Source organism: Prorops nasuta, unplaced genomic scaffold, assembly GCF_024137725.1.
Source record: "Prorops nasuta isolate Cenicafe-Biocafe unplaced genomic scaffold, Cenicafe_Pnas_1.2 PNAS00470, whole genome shotgun sequence".
Classification (NCBI taxonomy): domain Eukaryota; kingdom Metazoa; phylum Arthropoda; class Insecta; order Hymenoptera; family Bethylidae; genus Prorops; species Prorops nasuta.
Window position 1 is genome coordinate 616 of NW_027117266.1, and position 17,177 is coordinate 17,792.

Below are 17,177 nucleotides of genomic sequence, written 5' to 3' on the forward strand. Positions count from 1 at the left end.
TGGCCGATCCAGAAGCAAGTCTAAAATAGAAGGATGCGTAAAAGTTAGTTTATTATTTTGCAATAACTTTTCATCTGGTTTAGTCAAATTACTCTACATAGGACTTTTTTATGTTTTTTGCGAAAATGGCCGATAAAATGTAATAAAATCCACAAAATGGATTTTTTTGTATTAATTTTTTCTTGAAAACTACAGGCTTAAATAAAAATTGCTGTAGAATAAAAATGTCATTGAATTTATTGAAGAGTACTCTCAAGTTTTTTGGAAATAATTTTTGATTTTTTGAAAACTCGCAAAATCGAAATATTCAAAAAATGTCTTCAAAAATTCTGTAAAATTTTAAGCGTATTATTTAATCAATTCTAAGCATTTTTATTCTATAGTAATTTTTTTAAAGCCTATAGAGTATTAAAAAAATTAATAAAAAAAACAATTTTGTGGATTTTTTTACATTTTACCTGCCATTTTGGCTACAAAACATAAAAAAAGCCTTTGTAGAGTATTTTTGTAAACCAGATGAAAAGTTATTGCAAAATATTAAATTACATTTTACGCATCCTTCTATTTCAGCCTTGCTTCTGGGTCGACCATTTTGAATGTTCAAAAACGCCTAATCGTATTAAAAAATAGACATTTCAACGAAAATTTTCATGCTGACAATTATTTTATCTCAAAAAATGAAGTAGGCAGGAGGGGGGGGGGGGGGTCGATTTTCCAAAGAATGCCCCATATATATATATATATATATATATATATACATTGAAAAACCATAATGTTACCACATTTTTTGTTTACTTTAATAAAAAAGAAAATATAATATCGAGAGAAGCAGATCTAGGAAATACGTCATGATCGATTTTTTTGGTCATTTTGACGTCATTACGAGTACACAGTTTCCCTACTCGTCCAGGAAATTGAGCAGATCCTGCATATACATATATATATATATATATATATATATATAATGTATACATTGAAAACGAGTTCGACGACTTCAGTGGTAAACCACTGCCAGAAAAATACTGGCTGAAATCATTTCGAAGGTCAACAAGAACGAAAATAATTCTACCATGCAAATCAAAGTGTTTTCGTGTTGGTAAACACGCACTTCCGGTCTTAATGTTCAATTGCCGGTGACCCTTTGACCCGTTTGCTGATTAAAAGATTACTAGTATTTGGCAAGTACAGCCTTCAATAAAATTTTTCTGGTATCATAAACTTTTACAATATCGACTTTTGGCTTTGCAATAGAAAAATATTGTTGTCATTCAGAGTTAATTAGTGTAAAATAATTTTGTAAAATTACAGCAACAGACGTAAGGAATATTGTAACCCATCACTGAATTGTACTTTTTGAATTTTAAAAGTATTCGATAGTGTTAACTGTTACATTGTTTCTTTTACAATTTAATGTAAATTTACAAAATCATTTTTTAACTCCCGATTATCGCCTGGCACAAATTTATCTTTTTAATTAAAAAAAAAAAAAAAAACTCATAGTGTACTTTATCACGTGTTGTCCTTTTACAGTTCAATGTAAATTTACAATGGCAATCGAAACTTGCAATTCTAGTTTAAATTATATCAACAATTTTTACAGTTTATTTATGTATAATATCATTCAAATAAATTCATCGAATGGTCGTTCACGAGCAATGGAAATAAATTTCAGCAAAGAATTTTGGAGAAATTAGCGAAATACAATTATTTTTATCAAATTTGCCATTGTTGAACTTTATCGCAATATAATCGACGTTGATTAATGAAATTTAAGAGGAAGGCTCACCAGATCAGGTGCAAAACGAAGAGGAAGGCTCCAGGAACGACGAGGTCGTCGCTGCCGACGCTCCAGCGTCGACGGAAAACCACGATTCCAGGCATTATTCCCACTGTTACTTCGTTCTTCCATTCAAAGTCAAGGTCACTGACAGAAATACACACTCACACGAAAGCTGAACGATCCTCGTCCATTTCGACAAAAATCTGTTTTTTATTCCACTACTTTCTCCTTTTGGTCCCGGCCCCCTCTCAAATTACACCACACCTGTTACTCTTTCCACTTACACCACACCGATAAACCTTGATCCATAATTTTTCACCCAATAACACTCTCGACACTTGACTTTGAAATTAATTATAAACGACCATGTACCGAAAATACGATTCAAAAATATTTTGTACAGGTCGCTACTGTGTCAACGAACTTTTAACGTATACTTCTTATCTTTCGAACGTTCAATAAAATTTTCATCAAATTCTCGTATTGTTCGAGCTGATGCCGACCCTCGTATAAATATCGAACGATTGTTTTCTGTATTTTAATTTTTCGATCGTTCACACTTGGACCAAATTTCAATTAATTTTCTAAGACATTGTTTAATTGTGATCAGAGCCTTTTATAGATTTTTTGCGTTTTTCTGGATGATTAACTTTTTTTTGTTGATACATCGACAATGTTGATCAGTGATATTAAAAGTGTTCGATTTTTTCATCTTTGTTTAATCATCGCTCGACTGGATCCCACGCGTTTTCAGCGAAATTAATTAGCGATGGTTATTAGAAAAATTACCGTTAACACTTTAATTAAAGTTGTGAATCGATTAGTCGGTAATAGGAGAGGTGGAAAAAAGTTTGTTCGTTACTTCCAATTGTAAACTGATTTATGGTTAATTACCGATCGATAAAAGCCAGTATCATGATTAATCGTTAATTGCGATTTGATTAGGCTATTCATTAGCGTGGAGACTGTCCTGTGGTACCAAACAACTTATGCTTGGGTCAATGTTCTGTCTACTGTAGCACTCTGTTATCCCCCTGATCACCTATTACACGACACTTCACTGTAATTGGTACCCTGCTCCTGAAAAAAACAAATTTCAATGAAGCAACCTGTGGAATTATAAAAAAAAAACCTCCATAAATCTTACAATATGCAAAAGTTAAAAAGAAATTTTAATTAGATATAACTTTTGATCAGACAATATTACAATGATCAGTTTAACAATCGATCATAAAACATTAAAATAAGAAATTTGGAGAAAAATGCATAGGGCGCTCGAGTGAAAATTGAAAAATCGTTATAGGACTCCGAATAAAAGTATCTATAGTCATTATTTTTAAAATATTCAATGGAGAAATCACTTTTAGCCAGATATATATATATATATATAGTCGGATAAAGAACTATACGAAGAACAAAGATTAAGTTAGCTTACTTTTTATCGTGACGGAGTGGTGGCGGGGTTAGATGAATCGTATCGCCGGGAGCAAAAGTGGGCGGAGCGAAGCTGAAGAAGCGATATCCAGTCTCACCTGGACGGAGACGTTCCCCAGGTATTTTTCGATAAACGATGAACCCTTCTTCGTCGTCTACCACGACGCACACGCCGGCAATGATGACGTAGCTGCTCGCACATCCTGAACGTTCGATCCAATCAAACGATCTATACCGATTTATATCCGGCCCGTATAACATATTACCTCCAAACCATCTTGCATATTACCAGAAACCTAAGTGACTCGTTTAATATTTTTTGGTCAATGATATTTGTTCTCCAAACTCGAATATTAATATTTATTGCTTTTAAAATTAATTTTCATGGAAAATCAGTAAAGGTGGAAATAACGTTTCTGGTACATTAAATCTATATGAAGATGCGTCTAAAATCGATCTTTTCGCTTCTCAGCGACCATTGATTTATCTCTCCGACGCGTTCTACATCGCTCTCTTCTCTCAATTATAAATATTTATTCCCCAATCACGAATATTAATATTCCACACCTTTTTCTCATTGAATTTTCACTGAAAATCGGCAAGCGCAGAAGCAACGTTTCTGACACATCAATCCCACGTAAAACGCGTCTAAAAGCGATCTTTTCGTGTCGAAACAAAAATATGAGAAATTCGGTTGGTTCGCGAGATTTTTCCGCCAATTTCTTTTACCATCCATCCACACAGCTTTCTTCTCTCAACTGCGGATACTTATTTCGAAAACGTGTGACGGCAAATTATCGCCAATCGCGTTCCATATCTCGTTAAGTTTTCTCATGCACCAGACGCTCTCGATCTCTCGTTATACACTCGAGATGCATTTATCATACTACGCGTTACTCGAACCCCTCCTTTTTCTCCTTTTCGGTACTCCTTCCTTATTTTCTCGATAAAAAATATCTATCGACTCGAGTCGCGAAGTCTTACCGAGATTTCGCTTTTTTATACGTCACTCCGAGACAGTGGAGAAAATTGAACCACGATAACTCCGGCTCGATCCCGGAAACCGAGGCTGATAAATCCACTGGTGTGTCTCCTCCTCCTCCAAATTTCAAGCACGGTCGCGCAAGTCAATCGTTATTTGTTGCAATTTCTGCAAAGAAAAAATAAAATGCACCGTATGATACGACAGTTCCCTCGTAGATTTTATCATTTATTATTCCTGTCAATATTCGAATGTAAAAATGCATTTATCTTTGCAATAACAAGAATTATCCATTTTTTACTTATCTTTTTTTTAAGATCTAAGTAAAAAATGTAGTTTTGAGAATGTTCCTTGAAAAATTCATAAACATTTTTAACTACTGAGATAAATGAATTTTTACGTTTGTCCTTAGGTGCTAATTAAAGTATGCAATAGCTGATTCTATAGTTTCAATAGTATATATATCGTAAATGATGTTGAATATTATATTTTTATTTTTTAATTTCTGTTCAGTATACCTAATAATAAATTAATCAATATCAGAAGGATTTAAAGTTTTTTTGAGGTATTATTGCGATTTGTACTATTTTGACAGGTCTTCACAGAATTTTATTGAAAATCCTGCGCCGACGTGAAATGTACTATTGACTTTTGCTTTGCGTATAGCTTCCTTTGGTTAGCATGCGACTCTATTCAGGCCTCTGACCCTCTTTTGCGTCGCGTCTTATTTATTATAATCAAACCTTAAACCCATTTTTAGTCTCAGGTAATGTTTACTAAATATTTTAAACATTTACCAATATTTAATTTTCCAATTCTTACCTTGCTTATAGAAAAATCTTTCAAAGATACAAAATAATAAGTTAATCAACGTCAAATTGACACAAATTTGTCCTGGACTTATGGGACAGTGATTCGAAGCTGTTTTGGCAAGCTTGCATAAAATTGAATTTAAACTTTTACCGAAGTGTTTATTTGCCATCGACTTTGTCTTGCATAGTTTCCTTCGGTTTGCACGTGACTCAATTTATGCCCCTGACCCTATTTCGTGCCATTTTATTTATTAGCCAAGCCTTATATTCGGCTTCACTCCGAATCTCTATCTAAATAATTTAAACGCTTGCTAATATCAGATTCTAGAATTTGCATTTTGTGGAAAGTATGCTATATAAATTTAATCGTATAGAACCAGTATAACCATTCGAATGTTTTATGATAGATTTGCATAAAATACGATTTAAAACTCGACTGACGTTATATTTAATGTCATCGACTTTAGCTTCGAGTAGTTTCCTTTCGTTTGCATGTGACTCGATTTAGGCCCCTGACCACCTTTCACGCCATCTTACTTATATCTGTCAAACCTTATCCCTTTTCCACTCTCAGCTTCTTTCTACCCCTTTCAACCCCAATTGAAGCATCCCCCACCCCTTTTATCCGTCTTCCTTCGCGATCCCCTTCGCTTTACACCCCTATCCAACTTTCACTCCACCCCATTTCTTATTGGTCGAGAAAAGCATGTTAGATTCTCGTGTCTCGAAACGTCTCCACTTTTTTCACGAATCAACCGCATTATTTCCCTGATAGCACCGAATATCTCGAGGACATCCTAAGTACCTATATTCGTAAGACGTCTGAATATATCTTCAGAACGTTTCTAGAACTTTCGTTGTGGATTTTTACGCTATATCAGGAGAATTCCCATGAAAATGCTTCTCAAAAAACAATAGTGATTTTTACACATACTGTGTTTTTTATTTCTCAACTAATTCTGTGTGTGTGTGTGTGTGTGTGTGTGTGTGTTAGTATAGTCAGGTGAAATGCCAAGTTGAAATAAACAAATTATAGCTCTCGATTGACTGCACAGTATTTCAGTTAAAAATAAACACAAATGGAAGAACCACATTGGGAAAGCGATTTCCAAGAACTCGACTATAAGAGTTTTCTTTGAGAATATAACGCGCACTGACTGATAGAAGTATATAGATACTTCGTGAATTCTCGCCACGAGAGAGAGAGTCGGAAGTTGAAGCTACTCGTCTTTGAATACATTTTTACCAAGTGCTATCCTCTGCCTCCCTTTCAATCTTATAAAGAATGGAAGAGATAGTACTCGAAACGTCGGACCTCTTTTTCCATCTCCTCTTCTGCCCTTTATTCTCTTTGCTCTCGCTATAAAAATTCTCATTTCTATATATTATCTTTATTAATTAAAATATAGCGCATTATTTGTACCATTATTTAGAAATAAGTCAATACAAATATTTGTTGAAATTGACAATAATTTAATTATGCAAAATATTATATACAAAGAAAGTAAAGAAAGTAATTTTTCAGATTTTCAACGATATAGTTGCACTTTTCTCACTCTCTCGAGAGCTTTGCTTTTGCCGATGTTCATTACCGAATACACTTGAGGGCCGGCAGGCTCAGCCATACTTTCTTATTACGTAAATTCACAAGTTCTGCCGCATTATAAATACAAAGGTCTTTGCACTATTTATGGCAAGCTCGTGCGATTCTTTATAATTTCAGCCATTCCACCTGTCACGAATACACCTGCCCCACTTCTATATCGTAATCCATTTAATACATTCTGCTGGCCACCTGCCCCCTCCCCCTTCTATCTTACTCTTCCAAAACCTATTTTGCAATTCCTACCACCACATCATTGAACAACGAACGTGTCAAGTCTCTTCCTTTTTTTTTCTTAATACTCGTTACTTATTTTAGTCATTTAATTATATCGATATATCGTAATTAACTTTCTGTTACATTTTAACTAATTAGAAAATATGTAAGAGAGAAGAAAAACGAAATAGTTTTATAAAAAAAGTTACCTCGAAATAATGTCAAGAAAGTTAAGATTCCTCGAAAGGGACGTTCACTCTCCGAGTCTTGCTGCCCCGAAAAGTTGAGAAACTTCCGTGCAGGCTGACAGTTAAGCAAAATTTACGTAAAAAAAATTCACACACCCGCATACGGAAAACTACGACTGGAGATAAATAGTGAAAACCGTAAAGCGCCGTGGAGAGAAAATTTTGTAAATTTATCGTACAAGACATTTTTCACGCTTTACTTTGTAACTTTTCAACTTTTCTTTTTTAAAGCACTTTTAAGCAGCTGCCAAAAGTATTAAATTTATCTTTTCACTCACGGGGGGCAAAAGAAAACACCATTAAGCTCGTTATTGCCTAAGAATCATCAAAGATCGTGTCTCCTAGGAATATCAATTCGCTCCGAGGCACTTGGACCAACTGTCAACATTATATTAAACCAGATGCTAGAGCTGATCAGTTCTCTTTAGAAATTAACGTCTCTTCGTGTGAAAAGTCTATTATATTGACAGTAAGAAACTCGAATTAACATTTTCTCACTAAACTTTATCTGTCCGGTAAATTTCACCTTTTAACACCTTTATCAAACACTTTTACCACTGATAAGCAGCAGCAGCACCCTTTCATCGATTAACTGCAGTGTTTCAATGACAGCTGTCAATAAGACGTTATTGCTGTTTCCGAAATGATTTCCACCACGGGAACCTTATTAATCAATCCAATCGAGAGTCTCGCTGTCATGCAAAAATTGTGATAAATTCTAATTGACAGCTGTCAATAAGGAATTTAAAAAAACTGTCAAGCTCGACGAAACAATCGTATAACTTTCGCAATAGAAACTGGGTAAACTGTGAAAATATTTCACCCAAACTGTCAACTGCCAATAACGCGTGTTAAAGCTGCCAAAAAAACCGTCAAATCTGTGGAATCCTCAAAGAAACCGAAAACTGTTTCACCGAATATTTTGAAAATTGTAAATTTTTCAAAAATGTCAACTGTCAATAAAAAAATTGCCAAAATCCGAGGAAACGTTGGAAGTTCTTGGAAATGAAACTGTTTCGACGATGTTTCCTCAAGATCGGTAGGCTTTATCCGTATAAGTTTCTGGATGGTATAATCGGGCAGGAAATTTGCGTTTGATAAATCGTAAGGGCCAGAAGGGTTTTCCGGTAGACCGGCGACGCTGGTGTCGGCAGACGCCACGTGTGGATAGCGTCGCGGCGTCGAACGAAGCAGTGTAAAATTCGCGTGGGAGGCAAAGGGGTTCGTTTTGCGGGACGATGCAAAAGTTACAAAAGGTCCGTCGAGGTGAGCCACCTCGGCTGCACTGACTGATTCGGTCGGTGGCCGTAGAGGAGACGCGGACGCTTCGGGGCTTCGAGAGAGCAGCAAGCGCGTCCGGCGTCTCGACGCCCCCCCCCCCACCCCCCCCCCCCCCTCTCCCACCTCCAACGAGTAGCTCCCCCTCGACACCCTCCGCATATCTGCCAATTTATCGTCTCCCCAATGCGTTTGCGCGAATCCACCTTTTCCACCACCCCCTCCCCCCCCCCCCCCTAAAACCCTACCAAAATTCCCACCCTCACCCTCGATCTTCATCCTTCCACATTCGCGCGTGTCGAAATTTACCCCTAAGCCCAATAATTCTAGTCCTCATCTCTGTATCCCACCCCTCGTGAAATCATTACCCTATTCACCCTCTTCCACCTCGTTAAAACGTCTGCCAGCTATCTTCGTTAAGAAGATGCAAAGTATTTTTATTTTATTCCCCTGTTAAAATCAGAATTGTTCTTTTTCTTGGATTTTTGAATTTCATTCCAAAGGCACCTTGTCCCCACATTCCCTTAACTGTAGAAGAAACGCGTGTATCAAATGTAAACCAAACATTGACGGACGTATATTTTGATACACGGGATTTATTACCTTTCAACACACACGCGTGTAAATACTTATATGTATACAAATACATACACGTACATGCCTACAGACAAATATCCAAGAAGCACTCGACATAGTTAACAGCATATACACTTATCATACGCGTATAGATAGACACAAGTATAGAGACGAAACACAGTAATTTCATTGTCAATCGGTGTAAACAAGATATTTAATATTTATAGGGATATTATAGGGTTGAAATAGCTCAGAGCTCGTTTCCATCTAAGAAAATCCAACAACCCGGATAGCTCTCAGGCTTTGCACACGAGTGCTGTTTATAGGACGCTATAAATTATATATAAATATAGCCTGTCACACTTACCACACTGCTATTCTCAAACCCCTCGGATTTCACCCCCCCCCCCCTCTCCTCCCCCCTCCCATGCTCTAGAGGGAAAAGGGTAACAGGGGGTAATTTGCTCTAGCTATAGAATTAAGCTTCAGTGATATTATATACTTTATGTATATGTGTTTGCAGAGTGGTTATTTTACAACCAACTACAGAGAATAGTGCAGTTGGAAATAGAGCTATTTTCATTTAGGGCCGGTGTCAGTAGTAATCAGGCAAGCCTTATATCCAACATAAGAAGTAAAAATCTGAAAAACTGCCAATCAAAATGTGTACTTTCAGATTTTTGCAGTTATGTTGGATATGAGGCTTGCCTGCTTTTCGTACTGACACCGGCCCTTAGATTTGCTGTTAAACATTTGAAAATCTAGCAGAAATTAATAACTTTTTTCTGTCGATCCATAGCGAATCAATTTCTCTCATTGATTTTTATTGATCATAATAAAAGTCGTAGTAATATAAGCTGTTACCCTTTTACTATACTTTTATTCAACTTTATTATAGGCTGACATTTTTTGCAAATAAATTGAATTACTAATTAGAATGGCTATACAAATTGTTACAGTGCTATAGAAGCATTTATTTTAAGTTATTTTGATAATTCTTTAGATTCAATTATATTGAATATCTGCAAAGTGATAAGTTATAGATTTTTTAGAGGAATATATTATTCTTAATATTATTAATAATTAATTTAAAGATAAAGCTTCTGGCTATTGGAACTCTTTTTTAACAAGAAATATTTTTTTATCTTCCTTTTATATAGGAAAACTGAAACGACTGTTGACCAGTCCCTGTATAAAGCTTGTCGATTACGACACGATTTATCTTATCAAATCTCGTCTGGTTCATCAATTCCTATAGCTACTTTATCATCCTGTGCTTTTCTCACATGTGACTATATATAACCACTGTTACAAGTGATAACACATTCTACGAAAGAAATTGGGGATGGATTAATGGTCTTAGGTACTGTAAAAGTGGATAAAAGTGATATTAAAATTTTTCAATCCAAAAAATGAACTGAAATTCTTGAACTGGGAGATAGACGAGAATCAAATTTTTTTAAGATATTACAAAAATATATTATTTCTGCACGATTTAAGTACATTTTCTATATCTTTTCCATTTTATTCACTCTACTATTAAAAGAAATGCATACTTTAATTTTTTTTGTATTTTGGAAATATTTCCTACACTTTATTAATAATTAAGAATATTAACCATAACTTTAGCAAATTAAGAAATTGATGAAATTTATTGTAATATAATTTATATTTTAATTTAATAGTTTATCCTTTAAACTATGCACTTGTGATATGATATGTAAGCTGCATGGGTCACTCTGATCCATATTACACTTATCACCTACCAAATTGTAACTATTGAAATAATCATATTGACAAAAATTAAGTGCATTATTTTTACCTCTTTTAAATAAAAATATGATTACATTGATGAAGAAATTTAAGCTGTTAATTTAAAAGGAATAAAATTAACAAAAATTGCTGAATATTCTTTATTCATTCATAATTACATAATTCAAGCAATTTTTAATATTTTTCTGTAAGAATTAAATTTCACTTTCTTTGAATGATTTCTTATAAGAAAAAAAATCAATAAAAACTAGTGTCTCGACAAAAAGACATTTTAAAAAAGTTGACAAGAAATTACCATCTTCTACGTGAAGATTAGTGTTTTTCAATTTTTTAATTTAATTGTTTAAAAAAACTGCTCGTTTAAATAAAAATCTAATGAACCTTTTCTTCTTATACAGAACTATATACAAATATATTTATTTGAAGAAATATTATCACTTTTGTAGGAAAGTAATTAGAAAATCATTACTATCCTACTGTATAATGGAAGGAAGTACACTTACTCAAGAAAATCAAAATTTAAATTACTACTAACATTTATTAAATTGCTAGTAATACGTATCCTGTGTTTTTAATATATTTTTCATGAAGGACAAGTGTTACCAGCAATAAAATAAATTTTGATTATTATTTAAATTTTGCTTTTTTCGATTAAGTGTTTACTGCCAATACAGCCTTCTTCAATTGTATGGCAGTATGTTGCTTTTGCCTAGTTTTCAGAGTGTTAGCTTAATATTAGGACTTGTATTGTCAGTAGATTACTTAAAATGTTTTGAATTTTCTGTGTAAGAACTTGATATTCCACAATGAAATTTAGCTTGGACCATCTAGACCTATATTGTAGTTTTATGGTTTACCAAATATATTTTCAAATGTTTATTGAATTAATTTCTTGCATTATCGTAATTTTCTATATACCAATCAACACTTTCCTGTATAGCTATATCAAATGGTGTAAATTGAAAGTCTGGTAAAAAACTACGAAGTTTTGCATTGCTCGCAGTCTTTTTATATTGACCATCAGCTGCTAAAATATCATAAACAATCTTTCCTTTAAAATTAAAAGCTTTCACCAATGCTTCTGCTACCTGAGATATTGGTACCTCTTGACTTTCATCCACTGAAAATATTTTAATTAAACATTATAGAACTTTTCTTTTTACAATTAAAAGTATGTTTTTAAACTGATTTTTATGATTACCAGATAAAATTATTGGTTCAATTGAACTATATTCCCTCAGTACCCAGATTATTAATTTTGCTAAATCAATACTGTAGATAAACTGCCTTAAAGGTTTTCCAGTACCTAGGACTGTAAATTCCTTATCTTCAGTGTTTCCTAAACAAAAATTTTGACATGCTATTAAATGAGTTATATTTAACAATTTTAGTATAATTTATTCTTATATTTAAAACTGTTCTTACCATTCTTAATTAAATTATAAAGTCTGCTCATTAAAGCAGGTATAACATGACTAATTTTTGGATTGTAATTATCATGTGGACCAAACACATTGCAAGGAATTATACTTGTATATATTCTACCATATTGATCATAATATCCTCTATTTGATATATCTATTAATCTTTTTGCATAACTGTATCCATAATTTGATGGATGGGGTGGTCCATTGTGTATCTATATAACAAAATATCATAAATGGCATAATAATTATAAAAAATTACTGGTTAATAAACATTTCACTGTAACTACCATTGTTTCATCAATAGGATACATTATCTTATCTGGAAATATGCAGGTTGATAAACAAGAAATAACTTTTTCTACATTATATTCATGTGCAGTTTGTAGTACGTTATCATTCATTTGTAAATTATTTCTCTGTAATTTAAAATTAATTTATATACTATTTGTAATGTCATATTGTAAAGAAAGAATAATAATATTACACATTACCAGAAAATCTAAATTATGACTCATGTTATGAAATAAACCCCCAACCATAGCTGCCAGATGAACTACATGCGTTGGCTTGTGTTTTTTAAACAATTGTATTGTACTTGATTTATCACTAAATCAGGAACTTCTATTAATATCTATAAATTTTAAGTAAATATAAAAATAAATTAAATTTTTTACCATAAATTTGCGTCTTTAGATCCAACAAATATCCATTCTTCATTTTCTTTTCTATCATTTTTAATAACATTCTCAATTGCTTTTCCAACTAAACCAGTTCCACCAGTTACAAGAATTACTTTTTTATTTGAAGCCATATCTACAGAAAGTCTTTGCTTATAAAAAAAACAATAGAATTTAAATAAACTGTCATCGATTAACGGGATCCCTCACGCGAGCTTCACCGACAGTACAAGTCAATAAAAAATTCGTTTAATAAAAGTCAAATGCGAAGCAAATTGCAAAAACGGGCTTCTTTATGACAAGGTGCCAATTCTAACGAGTCAATCGAGATTAAAAAAATTCAAATCGAATGAAGAATAACGCTGTACCACTGTCCCGCGTTCTTGAAGTGGATATAACCAAAAGTAACCTCTCTTCAAGAACGCGGCACAATGGTACAGCGTTATTTTTCAACTAATTTGAGTGTTTTTAAGTTCGTTTGACTCGTTAGGACTGGCACATTGTCCTACAAACGCCCGATTGTTCAATTTGCTTCGCATTTGAATTTTATTAAACTAATTGTTTATTGACTTTAACTGTCGACAAAGAAGGCGTGAGGGATCCCGTTAAGACAAAGCAAAGCAAAATTGATAAACGTGTACTACTACAAATATGTTTAGAGCTCACACAGCACACTGGCTCACAGCCATTCCTGTCTTTTTTATAGGTTATGTTTAATCTTATTATCGTCCATTTATTTGTATACCAAGAGAATGAAGATTATAAATATTCGAAACAGGATCTCTATATACTCTAAATTTAATTCTAGAATTGACTATATCTTTTTTAGATTGTTAATCAATATAATTATTAATAAATTAATTCCATTGAAATTAAATATTATTATTATTGACCAGAATTCAAACTGTTCAAATTAGAGCTTCGTTCAAAATCATTATCATTACTAGTAATTTAAAATCAATAAGATACTATGAATCTGTGGCAGTGTAGTTTATTTTATGTTTCATTATTTTAATACAAAATATGTACAGATGAATGAAATTTAAAGTCAACTAATCAAGGCTGATGGCAGTGTTTGTATTAGAAACTTTGAGCCTATCAGAGTTTTTTGAGATACGAATCCTTTCTTCAGGATTCAATATTTCAGCTATTATTTTCTCGTCACTACTACGTTCTATTACTTGTAAAACTTGTTGAGTTTTTTCTCGTACAACAGAACAGGGTATGCTAATTTTCTCTTCAGATACAGCTTTTAAGCGAGCAGTCTTCATTTCAGAAGGAGTAAGTTCTCCATTAACTTTATTTTCCAAAGAACTCGTTAGTCTTTGGGTTACTTCAGTTTCAGTAGGAACAGATTGCTGTGTATTTTCATTAGAATCCACAAGATCCAAAATAACCATAGGATCCATATAGAGCTAAAATTATTTTATATTATTAATAATGGAAAAATTATTACTACTAATCTAATATTATTATTAATTATTACTATTATTTACAAACATGTAAAGTTTGTAAAATAAATTTACTATAATTGAAAGTAATATATTTTATTAAAAAAAAAAGTAGTTTACTTGCCTCAAGAAATTGAGAATCTAAAAATAATTCTTGAATAAATCTTCTAGCTGGTACCATGTAAGTACCATTTCCTAAACGAGCAGCTACATCCGAAAATAAGCATGCATCCTTTAAATATAAATAAGAATGAAATATTATTTGTTTATACAATTTTACATATTAACAATCAAATTTTGTTTTTACATGAAATAAATGTGGATATTTTTGCCTCAACCTAAGTAATGCCTGTCTACTTTGTCGATACCAAAATGGATTTGCCAGTCCTTGAGTGTATTTAAGAATTTCTCTGTACAACCAAAAAATAATTAATAAAATTGTAACTTTTTCTGTTCTCACTCACACTAATTGATCAATTTAGAAGGATTACCTTTTAAGTTTTAAATCTATTTTTTTATACGAATCTTTGCTTCTTCTGCCAGGATAGCAAACTAAACAAATACGGGAGTGCTCATCTCCAACATCGTACTCAGATTCAGATTCATCATCACCTTCAATAATATCCCCATCAGTTTTAGTAGTTTGTTCAATTATTGGTATCTGAGATGATATTGATGTTTCAGGGAAGATACTTGTAAGTCTTCTAGGAAGACTGATGCCTGTATAGAACTGATTATCAGAAGTATCATCTTCAACGGGAGGTGGTGTAGGGGTAAACATAGTATCCGCGATCCAACTGCGGGATGAGTCAAACTCTGACAGACTTTGTAGCGAAATTTTTCCATCTAAACTATACATCTGTAGAATATAAATTTATATAATTTTAAAGCCACATTTATATATAATGTAAAATTTTATAAACAATTGTTGTTTACTGGATCACCTCTAAGCTGCTTTGAGAATAGCTGGGCCTACGGTGACGCTGTAAGTTTCGAAGTCTAGCATATCCTTCAGCATCTTGCTGGCTTAGTCTTTGCGTACTGGAGACTGGGCTAGGAGTTTCTCCTCTTTCCCTAAAAAACAAATCACTTGTTACAGACATAAGTATTTATCAAGCGCAAAATTGATATTTAACAACGTGAAGACTTACGGTAAAACATATCGTCTAGATTCCAAATCAGTTGCAGCGCTTTCTGAACGATTTCTAACTCTCCTAATTATAGGTTCCGGAAGCTCCGGCTTTCCATCGCTGAGACTGCGGTGATGTCGTTGAATGGGAACGGGGCTAGGTAGAGGATGGCGAGTACTAGGAGGCAGAATAGGCCAATTATCTCCACGTCGGTGTCTTACACAAGGCCAATCCAGATTGGTCAAGAAATCCGCGCCTGCACGGGTTGTGCCAATCAAACTCAAAGAATACATTGCAGTTGCCCTTACAGAATAATAAGGACAGCTTTCTGCCATGGATACCATAGTCTCCAAGATTCCCACGTGGTGCAAGTGTTCTACCCCCGCAGCAGATGTTCCTGCGTGACCTAATGCCCACAGTGAAGACTTTACCTTCAAAATTCTTTCATTTAAACCCAAATTATGATCTTCCTTATATTCATATTCTACTCTCCAACTCCTCTCAGGTGTAGTTCTCCGGGAATCATCCAGACTTGTCTTTCTACAGATCTCAATAAGGGACTCCGTTTTCTGAGGGGTGTAAACATCAGGAAGTTCTGCTACCTCGGAGTCCATGATAGTTTCCAATCGATTAGACTCCGCAGTGTCCTCGGTTCCAGACTCTTCAGACATCATATAACTGTCTTCTAAAAGTATCCTGTTGATCTTGTTGATCTTTGACGTAGACCCTGATTCCCTTCCACCAAACTCTGAACGAAATCTCTGGATTATTCTGGTAAAACGTTGAATAACATTTCTACGAAAGAGCAACTGCATTCCAAGGTCATGTTGAGCCAACTGTCCAATAAGATGAGGTGGTAGGAACATATTTCTAGGTGTCATTGGCGTGTTGGTGGTCCTTCTGTGATAATTTCCTCTTTCGTTTCTTTGCCTACGAGTCAAGGAATCGTGTATCTCTCCTTCCACTAAGCTAACGTACCTTTCAGCAAATCCACCGGGTCCAATCCATTTTTCCAACTCCTCCGATGGCGATGATAGACTTACAAAACCTTCTCGTAAAGAATACAATCTGATTTTCAATAAGTATCCCTTATCCCCTAAGTTCTTGCTCCATTCATCTCTTTCCTTCAGCTGACTTTCTTGCTGCAGAAACGCCTCCAGATATTCTAATTCTTCGCACGCTTCATGTAGGACCTCCAAAGCGGTCAAGGCCACCATTTTACTACTATCTGACAGTCTCTCCAGCAACAAGATCATCGCCCATTTGTAAGCATCTGACATTTTGGCTCTAAGAATGAGCCTGAGAAACTTTGTGGCATACAATCTTGTACTCTCACAGCTGGACTCTGCTATAATTTTTCCTATAACTTTCCTATTGGGCCCATCTCTGGAATAATCCAAACTTGATACTATTAGTTTGACATAACACTCGTGATTGGTGGCGAGAGCCAGCTCCTGAAGCTTTTCCAAAAGATTGAAGCCCTTTAGGATAACGGTGCCTTTGGCAGAGTGACTCAGTTGCCCTAAGAAGAGGAAGTACTTCTGGCAGCACGTAGTGAACACGTGACGTGGAGAAAAAAGACAGTCATGGGCGGACTGAGCTGTTTGGATTGCCGCAATTTGCTCGGCTATGTCGTCTACCAACTCATTCAGAAGCTTTGTGCCTTCTGGTTCATGCATTTCTAACAAACAATTAAGTAAGTCACAGCCTGCTAGGGTTGCTTCCCGTGCGACGCCTGCGTTTGTACCTAATTCTACCCTACTGTAACCATTTGATGAGGGCTTGAAATA

The 17,177-nt window shown here is 34.3% G+C and overlaps 2 protein-coding genes and 1 long non-coding RNA gene across 8 annotated transcripts; all 3 read right to left on the reverse strand.

Annotated features, from left to right (window-relative positions):
* Nucleotides 1–1,791: 1,791 nt before the first annotated feature.
* Nucleotides 1,792–8,200, reverse strand: LOC136785539 (uncharacterized). The gene is made up of 3 exons (XR_010824687.1): nt 7,037–8,200; nt 3,216–4,364; nt 1,792–2,860 (listed from the first exon to the last, which is right to left on the reverse strand). It is a non-coding gene; the product is annotated as an uncharacterized lncRNA (long non-coding RNA).
* Nucleotides 8,201–10,964: 2,764 nt separating this feature from the next.
* Nucleotides 10,965–13,539, reverse strand: LOC136785538 (probable GDP-L-fucose synthase). 6 transcript variants are annotated; one of them, XM_066746604.1, is made up of 7 exons: nt 13,473–13,539; nt 12,804–12,958; nt 12,621–12,735; nt 12,417–12,545; nt 12,128–12,341; nt 11,904–12,041; nt 10,965–11,822 (listed from the first exon to the last, which is right to left on the reverse strand). In XM_066746604.1, exons 2-7 carry the CDS (start codon nt 12,938–12,940, stop codon nt 11,587–11,589), a joined length of 969 nt encoding a protein of 322 aa, XP_066602701.1. In that variant the 5' UTR covers nt 12,941–12,958; nt 13,473–13,539; the 3' UTR covers nt 10,965–11,586. The 6 variants fall into 6 exon arrangements, with proteins under 6 accessions (XP_066602701.1, XP_066602703.1, XP_066602699.1 ...); XM_066746606.1 differs by lacking the exon at nt 13,473–13,539 and adding an exon at nt 13,451–13,465 and having other exon boundaries at nt 12,804–12,953; XM_066746602.1 differs by lacking the exon at nt 13,473–13,539 and adding an exon at nt 13,377–13,460.
* Nucleotides 13,540–13,781: 242 nt separating this feature from the next.
* Nucleotides 13,782–17,155, reverse strand: LOC136785537 (uncharacterized). Its single transcript, XM_066746601.1, has 6 exons — nt 15,409–17,155; nt 15,202–15,331; nt 14,749–15,116; nt 14,565–14,667; nt 14,382–14,489; nt 13,782–14,221 (listed from the first exon to the last, which is right to left on the reverse strand). Exons 1-6 carry the CDS (start codon nt 17,064–17,066, stop codon nt 13,859–13,861), a joined length of 2,730 nt encoding a protein of 909 aa, XP_066602698.1. The 5' UTR covers nt 17,067–17,155; the 3' UTR covers nt 13,782–13,858.
* Nucleotides 17,156–17,177: the final 22 nt, after the last annotated feature.